The sequence below is a fragment of the Diadema antillarum genome, unplaced genomic scaffold, assembly GCF_040938485.1.
Source record: "Diadema antillarum isolate AM-2024a unplaced genomic scaffold, OU_Dant_1.0 seq00001811_RagTag, whole genome shotgun sequence".
NCBI classification, from domain to species: domain Eukaryota; kingdom Metazoa; phylum Echinodermata; class Echinoidea; order Diadematoida; family Diadematidae; genus Diadema; species Diadema antillarum.
The window spans coordinates 313,634-328,254 of record NW_027272486.1 but is presented as its reverse complement, the minus strand read 5'-3'; the positions used below and the strand labels follow the sequence as shown (position 1 = coordinate 328,254).

At 39.7% G+C, this 14,621-nt stretch overlaps 1 protein-coding gene across 2 annotated transcripts; it reads right to left on the bottom strand.

The window, feature by feature from the left end:
• Positions 1-2,549: 2,549 nt before the first annotated feature.
• Positions 2,550-14,421, bottom strand: LOC139712492 (protein PRRC1-like). 2 transcript variants are annotated; one of them, XM_071624309.1, is made up of 7 exons: positions 14,339-14,421; positions 11,931-12,056; positions 9,901-10,163; positions 7,609-7,776; positions 5,497-5,551; positions 4,730-4,997; positions 2,550-3,906 (listed from the first exon to the last, which is right to left on the bottom strand). In XM_071624309.1, exons 2-7 carry the CDS (start codon positions 12,007-12,009, stop codon positions 3,588-3,590), a joined length of 1,152 nt encoding a protein of 383 aa, XP_071480410.1. In that variant the 5' UTR covers positions 12,010-12,056; positions 14,339-14,421; the 3' UTR covers positions 2,550-3,587. The 2 variants fall into 2 exon arrangements, with proteins under 2 accessions (XP_071480410.1, XP_071480409.1); XM_071624308.1 differs by having other exon boundaries at positions 14,335-14,414.
• Between the last annotated feature and the right edge of the window lie 200 nt (positions 14,422-14,621).

Below are 14,621 nucleotides of genomic sequence, written 5' to 3'. Positions count from 1 at the left end.
AAATAATCATACTGATAATCATCATTACATTGTACGTAAGAATACTGTTATCAAACAATTATAGCTGTTTCACCAGAACCAAACTTCCCCCTCTACATGATCCCCCCCCCCCCCCCCCCCGATGCACACACACACACTGTCAAACTCACAAACACACACTTGTGAGGTAATAAATGACACAAAAATATACACAACTGCCTAAAAGAGAATAAATCTATATTCAATCTGAATAAACTATGCTCAGCCTATACATCATAGACTATCATGTTTCATGTTCAACATAAATAAGTACAATAGTACAGCGGTACCTAAAAAGCAAGCAAACAAGAACAAAAATCATCTAACAAATTTGAGAAAGGAATGACTTATGAGAATCAGGAAAAAAAAACACTTCAGAAATATATTGTATGGCAAAGATACTAATCAATGTCTGAACAAGCATTTTCTAGTCAGTAAACATAACATATCAATAGTTATCAACAGTTATTTTATTTCCTTGTCTATTTCAATGATATGAATACATTTTGGCCACATACATATTCTCGTTTTTAAGATTATCTGTCATGACTTATGACCAAGAAGTGATTTCACATATCTCTTGTAGGTCATTTGACTCTGTAATAAATACCCATTAATACCATCTCATGAACTTTGCCGTGGCATTAAAACATACACTGGACTATTGCCAGTCTTTTACTTCACATCCAAGTTTAACTTTCTCCAAAACATAAATATATTTTTAAAAAAAGGTGAACTTTCTCCATGTTGTAAGGCATTCACTTGACATAGCACATCACTGCTTGGAAATGTATTTATTCATCATTACAAAACCTCCACAAATTTAGTTACTGGGAGCCCCCCAAAATAGCATTTTGGGCCAAATCAGCAGATTTTGAACTTTGACTGTTTTCTGACAAACTTTCCTATCTGAATATGAATCTTGAAAGCAAGATTCAAATTCAAGTAGATGTAGTGTATTAAATAATCTTTATAGAATTTTTTTTTGGTCTACAGTTGGTTCTATTTTTTTGTTTTTTGTTCATCTAAGCTTTTGAATATGTTAAGTGAAAACCTTACAAAAAACTTCAAGACAATCAGCAGTCGATTTGGTACTTTGGCATTAACATAAATAGACATGTGTTTAATGAGTGTACCTCATCATAGGTATATCTGTTAAGCCTTTCACAATAACTACCATGGAGTTTTAAATCCCCATTTTTTTGACACAAAAATGGGGCTCAATGCATTTGAATAGACCCATAACCTTAAAGTATTTTGTTCTTTTTTCATGGATTATTCCTACATGTTTATTTTCCATTATTTATTTCTGTGGGTTATAAACACCAAATCACAATGGGCTTTATTCATTCTGACACTGAAAAATCACTTCTTTCAGAATTTGACAACTAAAAAAAAAAGATGGATTCTTACCTGGCAAGTGTCATAGGTTTTGTGATGTACATGATCACAGTCCTTACAATAAAAAAAAGAAAAAAAAAAAGCAAGAGACCCGAGGGTGTTGCACTCACCTTCCAGAAAATTTGACTTTACACTTTCAAAAAGATCAAAATGTGAACACTGCCACACCCCCCCCCCCCCCAAAAAAAAAAAAAAAAAATTGTTCCTGACGTCGAGGGGGCTACCCCAGGATCTGCTATAAGCAAACTTGAAAATACACCCAGCAATGCACATTGTATTTACTTTTTATAAAAGAAGTTTTCTTCTTCTTCTTCTTCTTTTAAGATTCCTTAATTTGGGGGTGGGTCCCCCTTGGGGCTCCCACGTGGGGTATGGTGCTCATTTGTGCAATTTTTATCATCAACTTAAGGTAAGTGAAGAAAATGTATCACGCATTTTCAAAAAGAAGGTGAAAATGTCAAAATTGGGCCCTACTGGTACCACTGGATCTAACAGAGAGCATACAAGAACTACAGTCAACAATGCACTAACTCAGAGCACTAAGCTCTATCACTTTTAGCTCTAGAAAATACTATTTTTTTTTAAATTAAGATACTTTAATGGCTCTTTTGCATCCCTGAGAGAGAGAGAGAGAGAGGGCTGGGGGGGGGGGGGGGGGGCAGTTCCCATTTGAACAAATTAAGTTCCCTTCACCCTAGAGCTGCTACCTGCCAAGTTTGGTGAAGATTTGTCACAGGGTTTTCCAGAAGAAGCTGAAAAGGTAAATAATTTATGCAACCACATCATGTACAACACATGGCCAGACTTAGGATGATGAGCCAAATGCTCAGATAAGCTAAAGAGGGCAACCCAAAGGTGTAAACTACATGCATCATTCTGCAGCAAGACACGAAACAGTCATCAAATTTGTGACATCATTCTTTCATAATCATAAAAGAATTGAAAAATTTCTGATTCACAGAGCTGGGTGTTATATTGTAGTGATGCTGCATTTGCTCATTATTCATTTTAGCATAATACGATTTCAAAAATTTTGAATATGACAAAATTCAACAATCTTTAAAATACAAATGTGAAGAATATCTAGGCTTGTTTCATATTGAAATAAATAACAATAACAGGACGGGAGGATAGTCATTGGTGAATTCATGAATACAGTGATAGGGCAGCCAGTATTCAAAGTGTTAAAGCCCTGGAATAAACACATGTCTATCATGCTCTGGTCTCATTTCGCATCAGATTCAATACTTGATTACATAAATGGTATCCCAGGGTACCAAATAAAAATCAGCCATTTTGTTGAATTATTTTTTTTTTTTTAAAGTTGTACCCTGGGTGGTTGCCAAAAAGTGGAAATTATTTTGGTGCTGGAGCTAGCGCGCGCTAGCCACTGCACTGCACTGCACTGCACTGACGCACACGCTATTGCTAGCACAGCGCACCATGCATGCAAAGTGCAACATGCAATAGCATTGGAATGATTATGTACATGCACACACAGTGCATGCATTTCTCATCGGCTATCCTCGAGTGGACATGAGGTGGCGCTACACAACGTGGCACCCCGGGGTATTACGGTACCACGGGGTAACACATGATGCATCCCTTGTATCTTCTTGAGGTGCACACTAGTATTGAAGGTAAATCAACAAAACGTAACCAATGCAATATCTCTTTGCAATCAGACTTCCCATGAAACATCACAGAGCAATTATTATCCTCATCAATTATCATCATTCAATCTAAATCAAAGATGAAGAATAACCATAGTAGCACATCTGTCTTCATGATAACTGGGTTTCATAGAGTTACAATGATTGATAAAAGACATTGTATCGATCAATACCCGAGGGTTGACTGGATTGTGCATTGGACCAGGTTCTTATCAGGGAACTAACAAAAAAATTTTTGCTATAAATTCTAATGGCTGGTATAACAACAAATTGGTGAGCGGTGATGAACACATCTGAACCAAAAATACCATTTGGCATACAAAAAGAACTGTGAGTGAAATATTCCCATGGTTCATTCAGATGTCACATTCCCTAAGCATTCTATACCTCTTTCAAGTTATGATTTGTCTAATGCAAGCACAAGATGTCCAGGCGATTTCTCATTCTTTTGATCTTTTTTTTTTCCAATCTCTTCTGTTGCCATGGAGACAGATTTTACAACATCTGCGTCTTTCCAGGTAACTGCTCCTTGTACATGCCTGCAAGGCACATTGCGGCACTGAATATCATGTCCCTGCGTGACATTCCGGTAAAGGCTCTGTGCCAATCTGAGCGGGGAATCCCCGGCGTGGTCCTTTCAATGACCTCCCCCACCGTCACTGCCAGGCCAGACCAGCGCAGGTTGTAGTCGGGCGGGGTCAGCTTCAGCGCCTCTTCCACCAGGTGTGAGGGAATGGGCGTGGCTTGGGTGAAGTTCTCCAGGAAGACATTGTGGTATGGGTCCTGCAGGATGACACAGCCAACATCGAACCACCTACATCCCACAGGGAAGAGAAAGTTGTATAATCATTATCTAATTGAACACAAAGGTCATTATGTCCCAGAAGCTGGGAAAACCAAGGGACACAGCATAAACTGAAATACATGCATGCTCTTGTAACAAGACATCTGACTTTGTTCAAATGAATATGTTTTCAATACAATTTGAAGATGGAATAGGACGAATAGTACCTTTATGATAATAATATGTTACGCTCAAAGAGAAGGTTGAAATTGAAAGAATGACATGCCATTGTAAACAACTAAAAGAGATTCTAGTGTGACCTGCAATGTACCACTGCATGCTATTGCTGTTGACTAAGCACTTTTCATTGAATGATTTTGGATATTGCACGCGGGTGTCACCAATTTACAACAATTTCACTCGTGTGTTAGGCTCATAGTCGACTCTTAGTTTTTGCACCATTAAATGCTTGTACGGTGTACTTTGTACCTCTGACATCACAATACACATACCTTTGCTGCACACATTACATCACTCAATTTTATTGTCAACAAGTTCAACTGATGCTTTAGCATACTTCTATGCCAAAATACAATATACCATCATCTACAATGTATAAAAAATGGTCACCATTTTTTGTACTATAAATTATTCAAGAATCAAAGTGAACGACATGCCTTAACATCTGCAGCGTTGTATAAAACAAATAGTGCATGGTTTTCAGCATCCTTCTATAGTTTTACCTTGTATTTCCTCTATCTTCCCCAACCCACTCTTCCTTGTCACGCTACCAAAAAAAAAAAAATCAAAGCTGTCAACTGTTAAAGCCAGCACCTATTTTGGAAAAACTCACTTGTCTGGTAGAAGTTCAGCGATGAAACTCTCTACAGCAACCATGGGCTGCTTCTCATGCACGGATCCATTCCTTCTCAGGTTAGCTATTCTCTCCTCCGCCCCCTTCAAACCTGCTGCGTAGCCCTCCGGCTGGGGTGCAATGTTTGACTCTGCCGCAATCCCTGTGACCGTGGCGCGGCCAAAGACTTTCTGGAAGGCGTCCCGTACAGCAGCCACTTTAACCTCCTTGTCGGATGCGACAATGATGTCAACGTCCCCTCCAGAACCTGTAACAGTCATCCACAAATCGTTCTCTTTGCTATTAAAAGGTTATCTCAATTGAGACAAGATTCTGAGATCCTCTTACACTGTGTACATGACCAATAAGGTACATGTATGCAGAAGGGGCAAATTTTCTCGGGGTAATGTTTCTTGCTTTGCCAACAGGCCGGGCCACAATCATCCTTTGCTCATTCCATTTCAAACCCTTGCAAGATTAAAAAATTGTTGACTGACATTTGAGTCATCTGTACCCATCTATGACATGATAGTGTGGATGTGCTTTGAGCGCTCTACAGAGTGGATTTAGCACAATATAAACTCATATCATCATCATTATTATTATTACTATTATTATTAGCAATATCATGACATTACATTACAAAACTTATACAACCCTAGTTGACCAGATTTATGATAACTCGAGGTACAGGTGTAAATCAATGGGCACATATAATGAATAAAGAATTACATCTTTCAAGTCCTGAACAAGACCATAATACTCACGAATGATAGGTGCCATGCCAGGATCTAATGTTGTTATCATGCTGTCAACCGAGCTCTGCAAAAATACAGAGAGAAGACAATAAAATAACCTTTTTATGAGGTTTTATGAGGTAAAACTCATTACGAAACCATGAAAAAGATCATAATCAAATGATAGGTTGAGATCGTAAACATGACTAGGCATCTATTCTATCAAAATTTCGTTATAGCCAAACAAATGAACAATAAAAATACATAAGGTGGATAACGTTATGGTCCGAATTTTTACTTCGTTATAACTGGGATTTCATTAAAACGGGAGTGCACATTACCCAATTTGCTTATGACTGGTTATCACGATGGCCAGTCATTAGCACTTTCATGGTGTGACAGTGACCAGCAAAATTGTAAAGTTTCATTTACTTGTAAAATGGCTGCTGCTGATTTAAATTGCTCATACAGGCTGTACCATATATTCTTTTGATGATTATCAGGATCTGTTTCATCAGTTTACAAAACAACACATATAAATTTGCTTAGGCCTAAGTTTAATTATGGATACATTTGGTACTCGAAACAGTCCAAACGCTGTCACTGTCGCCTCTGTGTGTTAGACTATTTCAAAGGAACCTTGAGTGGGTAATTCTTGCTAATGCCCTTGCTAATGTGTATCACTTGTACATTACATACTGTTCCTGAACATGCACATCAAAGACAACTGGCAAACTGAAAATACTAATTAAATGATAGCACCAAAATCTGCTTCACATTGAAGGGCTGCAAGTTTGCATGCTTATTTTTATTGTGACGATCACAAATCAAATGGACTCTCCTAACCTATCTAAATATTAAATAGAAAGCACAAACTCAGGAAAAGTGTGAACTGAGAAAAGAGGCTCTGAAGCACAGTGTCTATTCAAGCGCTTAATCTTTAATACCAAACCGTGCTGGCTGTGCAATGAATGGAACAAAAAGCAGGAAGTAAACCACCAGAGTAACAACAATGAAGGTATTATCAGATTAAACTGAAATTGGGCATGCCTCATTAACACATTCTGTCCATAATCAACTTTCAAAGCAGTAGCACTATCCTTAGTTAAAGTTATTAGAGTTGAAAGTGAAGAGTTTGGACAAGGTTTTTCAGAAATGAAAAAGGGTTTTTAAAGACACACCTAATCACACTATTCTACCAAAAATGTTCGAGATAAACTGCTAAAAAAAAACACACTTTCCTGCCCGTTTTATGATACCAAATTTTAGCATGATATAAAAGAAGACCCGCTCTTTCAGAAAATATGAAAAAGTCGTTTTCGTCTAGGTTGACCCATTTCACTTATTTTCAGTCCTCACGCAAAATCAGTGTGTGCGACTTTATGTGCGTTTTGATGTGCACGGTCACATATGTGACAAACCACCACATAACGACCAATAAGTCGCAATGGGACTTTTCACGTAAACAACTGAAATAGCTGGGTTGGGTTGGAGAAGTCCATTTTTTGCTTTAGGTATTTTCTGAAAGGCCATTTATCTATCTACCACCTGACAAAATTTCAGGGTCTAATGCTTACTAGAAATATTCAAAATAGTTCTTGTCATTGATACGCTCCAGCTCATACTTCAAAGTAAACCATTTGAAAAAGGCTTGATTTGATCAAATTGAAGCTTTGAAACCACCACACATAACTCAAAAAGTACACAATATCATGTCGTGAGATTTTAGTTATTTTGGGGGTATGTCTTTTTAAAAGCTGTACCAAGTTTAATCCTAATCCAATTCGTCCTTCCTAGTGGTTGCTAGGGAGCTTTGATCTAATCTTTTGTCCCCCGAGACAACAGGACACAGTTCTACGCTTCTGAATGGTCACAGTTCTTTAGAGCCCATTTTTTCCACTATTCTGGTAATTACCCTGTCTGACATCTCTAACTTCTCATTGTATTTTCAAAGTGTTTGCTTTGTCCATACAACGTGTGCTATATATCATTTTAAAGCTTAGAATCTCAGCTTTTTGATTGTGTTGGAATCTAACAAACAAAAATTTCCAACTTATTGGTCGTTTTGTTGTGGTGGGTCACACATGTTTCACTCTTCTACACATGCCTGCAAGGAATGATGGGTCAGTACTCTCTTCTCACCTTTGTTTTCTCCATAACCTTCCTCATAATACCGCTTCCCCATCCGAACAACCCGCCTCCTCCTCCTCCTCCACTGCTGCCAGATGATGCCTCAAGATGTGGCATTGAGTCAGCCGGGATGTGGGTTGCCAAGTTTGCCTCATGTGGGGACTGCACTGGCTGTGGGCCCTGGATGGTATTCGAGGAATCAAAACTTCTTAAGACGACCAACCAGAGGGAGGTGGTTTGAGGGGAAGATGTCGGCCACGCAATGTCAGTACCGAAATCAGACATTACAGCTGTCACTCCTGCCTCCCATTCCACAAATTGCTGATAGTGCTGTCTCTAACACATTAGTAGACATTTATTTCTTGACAAATATCTGTTTATTTTGGTACTGACATACTTCTACTGCCCTAGCTGGTTACTTTGGGATAGGGCAAAGGATCTTTCGACCAGACTACTGTATACGTCGAATATTTCGCAAAGTATATATTTTCGCGAATTTTGCGAGTCAGATGCTATTCGCGGAAGTACAAACATGCAAAAAATTGTTTCTGATTTTGATATGAATGTGACATATTGGTATGCACATTTCTCCATTCAGTTCAGTTCAGTATTCCACGATCGCGAAATTTAACCACTCGCGAAATCGGCGAAAAGTTCCGATTCGCGCGTGTCACACACAAAGCGCACTGCTATAGCTTCGGACCATCTGAGCATTGAGAATCTAGAGTTTCTGGGACGAACACTGAACTAGGGCTTTCTATAGCTCAGTCGGTAGAGCACCGGGCTAGCATCCGGAGGTCTCGGGTTCGAATCCCGATGGAATCCCATTTTCTTTGCTCAATTTTCCAATATTAAATTATATTCATTTCTGGTCAGTTTACCTCTGTTTACGTTTGTTACATACTCAAAAAGCTGCATCACTTCGGTGATCCCTCGCATTTATCCCCGCGAAGTTGAATTATCCTTCTGGTTTATGCCAGGTTTAAAGGCAGCCGATCGCCATCCCTAATGGTACGTAAACTCCGAACGACCGAAGTTTGTGTAATGCTACCACTGAAACAAGTTTTAGTGTATGTGTGTGCGTGTGTGTGTACGCATCATACACAAACATTGTCACCGCGAGCTGCGGTGATTGGAGGAGAGAGGCCAGAAGACGCTGCGGCGTGTGTGTGTGTGTGTGTGTGTGTGTGCGTGTGTGTATACGCATCATACACAAATATTCTCACCGCGAGCTGCGGTGATTGGAGGAGAGAGGCCAGAAGACGCGTGGCTCTTTTGGCCTCTCTTCATGCGCATGCGCACTGAGAGTGTGCGTCCATTCGGAAGCTCTCGTGGCTCGCTGGGACAGCCATTTTGGGTTATGAGATAAGCACAGGGAGCTCTCTTGTAGCCTACCGTATTTTCGCTGACCCATTGAGCCAGCGCTATTCTCATTCGGGGGTCACTACATTTGATACAGAATGGGGGAGGCAGCGTGTTGCGTTCGTCTCCGTGCCGCACAAACCACTCGCCACGACTGAGTGTCTTTAAGTGCGTGCGTGAGTGTCACACACAAAGCGCACTGCTATAACTTCTGACCATCCGAGTATTGAGAATTTAGGGTTTCTGGGACAAACACTGAACTAGGGCTTTCTATAGCTCAGTCGGTAGAGCACCGGGCTAGCATCCGGAGGTCTCGGGTTTGAATCCCAATGGAACCCATTTTCTTTGCTCAATTTTCCAATAATAAAATTTAGACTCGTTAAATATACATTATATGGCATATCTACAGTACTTGATCTTCAAACACACATTTTATACCCATGAACTGCACTGCAGTAAATTTGCATGGTTACTAAAAGAAACTAGGGACATTGGGAAAAATTCAGAGGACACATGCCTACTACTTTGTGCATGGAAGTGTGTTACATACTCCTGATGGACTGTGCATGACGATAGAGCAGCACAGAGGAGTAAGCAGAGATGGCATTGCTATCTCATACATTTCTTTGCAGCTAGCAGGATGAAATTTTCACACACATTTTAATGGAAAAGGATCTCTGTATGAGTCTCATGTCTGTTTTGCTTTCATTCAAGAATGACTCTTCAAAGCACAATGATATACATTCTTTTTATATCAAAATAATAATTAAGTATACTGTAAAAGTGGATATTTTCGCGTGACTAATTTTTTGCATTCGGTCGGTTATAGAAGAGTTTCACGTGTTTTTAATTCCGCGGAATCAAGACATTAACAGCTAGAACATTATGGCAAGCAAGATTATTGTGAAAATTCCCACTTTTACAGTAATCTATTGAACTTACCTGAGGGTCTGGCATTGAGACTACACCATAGGAATAACCTGTAGTAGCCACAGGCTCTGTGGGCATAGCAGGGGTGAAGATTTGAGGCTGCTGGCCTGTGGACGGCTCCACTCCTGTCCCCATGTTACTGGGAGGGGGGTACAAGTTGCCCGCTAGGGCACCAGGGGACCCTGCTTGCGTGTTGTAGAGCAGAGGAGCAGGGGGCCCTGCCAGTGTAGTAGCCACTTCCCCAGGCACCAGCGTCAGCGCGTTTGCTGTGTCATCTTGTGAGGGAATGCAATAAGATTTAGAGCATTATTAATAGCATGGTGTTACATAGCTTGTTTTTACCAGTTGCCCCGTCAGGCAGGCAGATTTTGAAATTGTTGCGGAACACCTGCCTGAACATGAATTTTACCTGCCCTAAAAGAAAGTCCTAAAATACAAAAAAATGATTAAACAAAATCTTTTGTAAGTCAAGGGCTTGATAAAAACAATCATTTGAATAAACAGCACATGTTGACTTACACTCTTAAATACATTAGAGTAACATGGTTTCATGAAGTGTTGGTGTTGCACTGTATTGTGGGTTCTTCAAGCAAATGTTGGTGAGTTGCTGATTGCATGGATTTAAAGTGCATTGTATCACTATACAGTCATTATCTTTTGGTTTCTGTATGATTGACTTTGTAGGGAGTAGGGGGAAAAAGTAAAAAAAAAGGAGGATTAAAAGCTTGTTTGCCAATTCTGGCAATCATTTTTTCCTCACTGTTCTGAAACACTTGCCGGACTTTGATTTTCACTTGCCCCAGGCAATCAGGCAACTGCCTATGTAGCACCTTGCCTTTAGGTTCACTTTGACCAGAGTAATGATATTTTGTTACGGTAAGGCAATTGAAAATTCTTATTTTCCCTATTGACAGTCCCTTCTTTGACAATTTACAACAATCTGAGGAATACTCATGCTCTTGAAATTATTGATGCAACCTACTAAACAAAGGTAAATATAAACAAGGAAAAGTAGAAATTACGCAGTGCGTAATATATGTCCCTGCCGGAAGTAGCATTTTGTAGCAAAATGTACAATATAGGTCAAAAATCAAAAAAAAAAAAAAACTTCTTCTGTGTAGAAGTTTTGAAGCCCTCACCTAGGGCCATCACATAAAGCAAACGGAATCGAAATCGGGTTAGAAATGGCGAAGGAGTAGCATTTTGTAGCCAATGTACAATAAAATGTAGGTCAAAAATTAAGGTCGAAGGTCAAAGAAGTCAAAGGTCAAAATTCTGTGTAGAAGTTTTGAAGCCCTCACCTAGTGCCATCACATAAAGCAAACGGAATCGAAATCGGGTTAGGAATGGCAAAGGAGTAGCATTTTGTAGCAAAATGTACAACACAGGTAAAAAATCAAGGTCAAAGGTCAAAGAAGTCAAAGGTCAAAATTCTGTGTAGAAGTTTTGAAGCCCTCACCTAGTGCCATCACATAAAGGAAACAGAATCAAAATCGGGTTAGAAATGGCGAAGGAGTAGCATTTTGTAGCAAAATTTACAATATAGGTCAAAGGTCAAGGTCAAAGGTCACAACTGAAATTCTGTGTATAAGTTTCAGAGCTCCCATGTAGTGTTATCATATAAAGCAAAGAGAATCAAAATTGGCTCATAAATGACAGAGAAGTAGCAAATTGAACATTAGATCACACACGGACGCAAACACACACACACACGGACGGACACACGGACACACACACGTACGGAGCCCGTTTCATAGTCCCCTGCTCGAACTCATTCGGCGGGGACAAAAAGATTACTTTAGGGAAAGGAAATATAAATTATTTGCAAAGACTATTGGCTTGTTCCATTGGCATCCCACAGTGGAGGAAATACACGTAAACTGATTTGATCTTAGATTGGCCAAAATTAAAACACAACCCAACAAGAATAGCAAAACCAAAGCAAACAAGAAGTTAGAGGATATAATTGCATGAGCACACTCCTACAGCAGAATGTGTACATATCCCCCTCAGTCAGCTCCAGGCACTTTTTGAAGCCTCACCTGATGTTGCCTGTGGTACCTGTTGTTGCTTGGCTGATGCTTCTGATTGGCCATCGCTATGGTCTACTTCTTCCATCATCTTGATCTTGACACGTCACTGACAGCGTCAGACTGCTCTTTCCTGATCTGCAACAGTAAGAACAAAATTCAGTTTACATGCATGAGTTCATAGTACTGTAGTGGCATACGGGTACTGGTCATCACAGGATATTATGTTTCAGTAGCTACTAGGCGCCCATGAAAGTATCGCTCAGGCCCTAACTGGGGGGGGAGGGTTCTGTGGAACCCCCCCCCTCTTTCCCATTTGCCAGCAGCCTCCAAAATGAAAGAAATAAAAAAGGGGAAAAAAAGAGTCGTGGAATAAGGGCTTGCTTTGCAATACACATGACCACTCACACCATGCATGTTATCATTTTACTGACAGTTCTAGTGTTACAGTTACAAGTGTTAAAGTTAGCAATTATGATACAGACCAATTGTTCATTTTGTACATGCCTACAATGCATATGCATGCACCAATTTTCACCATAGTTGGTTACAAATATGATCATAAGTGCATCTCATAGTGTACTGTGGATGTGGGAAAGGAGGACTGCGAAAAGGAGGTTTGACTGATGGCTGTGACAAGGTTAGCAATTTTGTAACTTCCTGTGAATAAACTCATAATTTGTACTCCTGTTAGTGTTAGTGATTGCCACATTAGCTCCTTTTTGGAATCCATTCATGAACTAGTCTGTATGATCTTAGTGTGAACTCTGGAACAGAACTCTACCTCCACTAGCTAGACCTGCTGTAGATACAATAACATGTACTGAACTCTCTCGGTGGTACAAGTGTAGATGATCAAAGACTTTACTGTGTAGTGTGAGTGTTGTTTTCTTCTATAGTGAATGCCACCAGCCGCTATCTGGTGCTTGTCGTAAGTTATCATTTTACATGCATGACTTGCAAGAAATTCTGCTGGGGTGTTGCACAGCCAGCTATATAATGACAAGGTTGGATTGATATCCTTTATAATGTAATGTAATCCCATTCCACCACTCTAGCAGTGTTTGTCTGTAATAGAGACATGTGCCTCAACTTATTGTACAAGTAGCTGGCAGTGGATTCAGAGCAGAGGAGAGTCGTAAAATCAGATTAGTTATGATTGATGCAAAGTTGATTTATGCCACTTTGTGCTGTTTATACATGTATAGTGAGATTTGTACTTATCTCACAATCCCAAGCAAAGAGCAGCCTTGAAACCTGAATTTTGTGAAATTTGAGTTTTCTTTTTAAGCATCTTAAACCAACATTTACAGTAATATGTTTCAATGACAGTCACACAATTTCAATTTTGCCCCCCCCCAAAAAAAATGGAACTTGTCAAAAAAGATGTTGGTAAATTTTCAAACAGTGTCTCTAGTTGGCAACCACTAGGTGCCTGCACACTGAGCTAGAGCTGCAGTGCACGCGCAGAAATGACTGCAAGCATGGTTGAGGGTTGAGCTCAAGACCGAAAGATCGGTCTGTGTAGGGTCGTCAGGGAAATATTTCGCAAAGACTGCGTCTGGCTATACAGAATCCCCTCCTATCTATGGAAGAGAGAGATAATGTCAAAAAAATAAAAGACTACTCTGGACAGACAGATCTTTCTGTCTACTGTACCCTGAGGTGTCACTGGGATTGAGTATGCAAAAGATGCACTTGATTAGCGAATCAAGGAAATCAGGACAAATCGGGTGGTAGTAATCTCAGCATAAATGCCATATTGGTATTTTGCACAAATAATAGCAAATTTGCTGTCATTTGTGTGAAAAAAACACACAAACAAACAAACAAAAACATACAAAAAAACCCACGATTGTTGATACAGGCCTATACAAGCAAGGCTAATTACATTGTAACGTAAGTTAGAATTCTATGCTGCATAGTCATTTTCAGACATAAACATTTGTCTTCCTCCCAAACTTTTTTTTTTTTTTTTTTTTCATGGTATATACTCTCGGTAGATCTATTGACTGAATTTTACTTGTTAAACTAGACTCTATAACTATCTATGTAACGTTAGGGAATAGAAATTACTCATGATCAAACATTAAAACTATAGAGACTCTACTCTACAGAGGTTGGTAAGAAGCAGGTGCAAACAATTTTTTTCCATGCAGTTGGTACCAGACCAGAGATTGATGTTACCTCAGTCATAGTCATACCAGGTTGAATTATGGACGCGGGTTCTAATCATAATCAGTTAGTACCACACACTAACACCAATTTTATTGCGTGGGATTAGGATGAAGCTACAGGGTTGACGTCGTCACGAAAATCGCACTCTTCTCAAAATCAAACTGGTCTTACCTCACTTAACTCACGAGAGATCAGATAAACACCTTAAAAATGAACCTGGCAGATTAATATACCATACCTACTGGTATTTTCAGTCTTCCCACTCACTGCACTCAGTCCGAGTTTCACCGCCAGGCGCCACTGCACGGCACGAGCGTACCAGAATTCTATGTGATTGTTGTTGTTGATGTTATAAGCGCTAATTTAATACTAGTACCTAAATGTCCACCTGGCATGTGACGTCATTCTTGCCACGACGATCATCGAATACTAGTATCCTCTACGTCGATGTAGCTACAAAGTTTGCAATGAACAACTAACTACTGGTATCACATTATGAGACTCTAAGTCTAACAAGTGCAATTA

Excerpts from the sequence above, each read along its gene's own strand:
- LOC139712492 (XM_071624309.1), bottom strand. The coding sequence starts at position 12,009 with ATGATGGAAGAAGTAGACCATAGCGATGGCCAATCAGAAGCATCAGCC. Across the intron at positions 5,552-7,608 it reads AGGTTATGGAGAAAACAAAG|AGCTCGGTTGACAGCATGAT; the intron begins GTGAGAAGAGAG and ends GTATTTTTGCAG. Across the intron at positions 3,907-4,729 it reads GCTGAACTTCTACCAGACAA|GTGGTTCGATGTTGGCTGTG; the intron begins GTGAGTTTTTCC and ends TGTGGGATGTAG.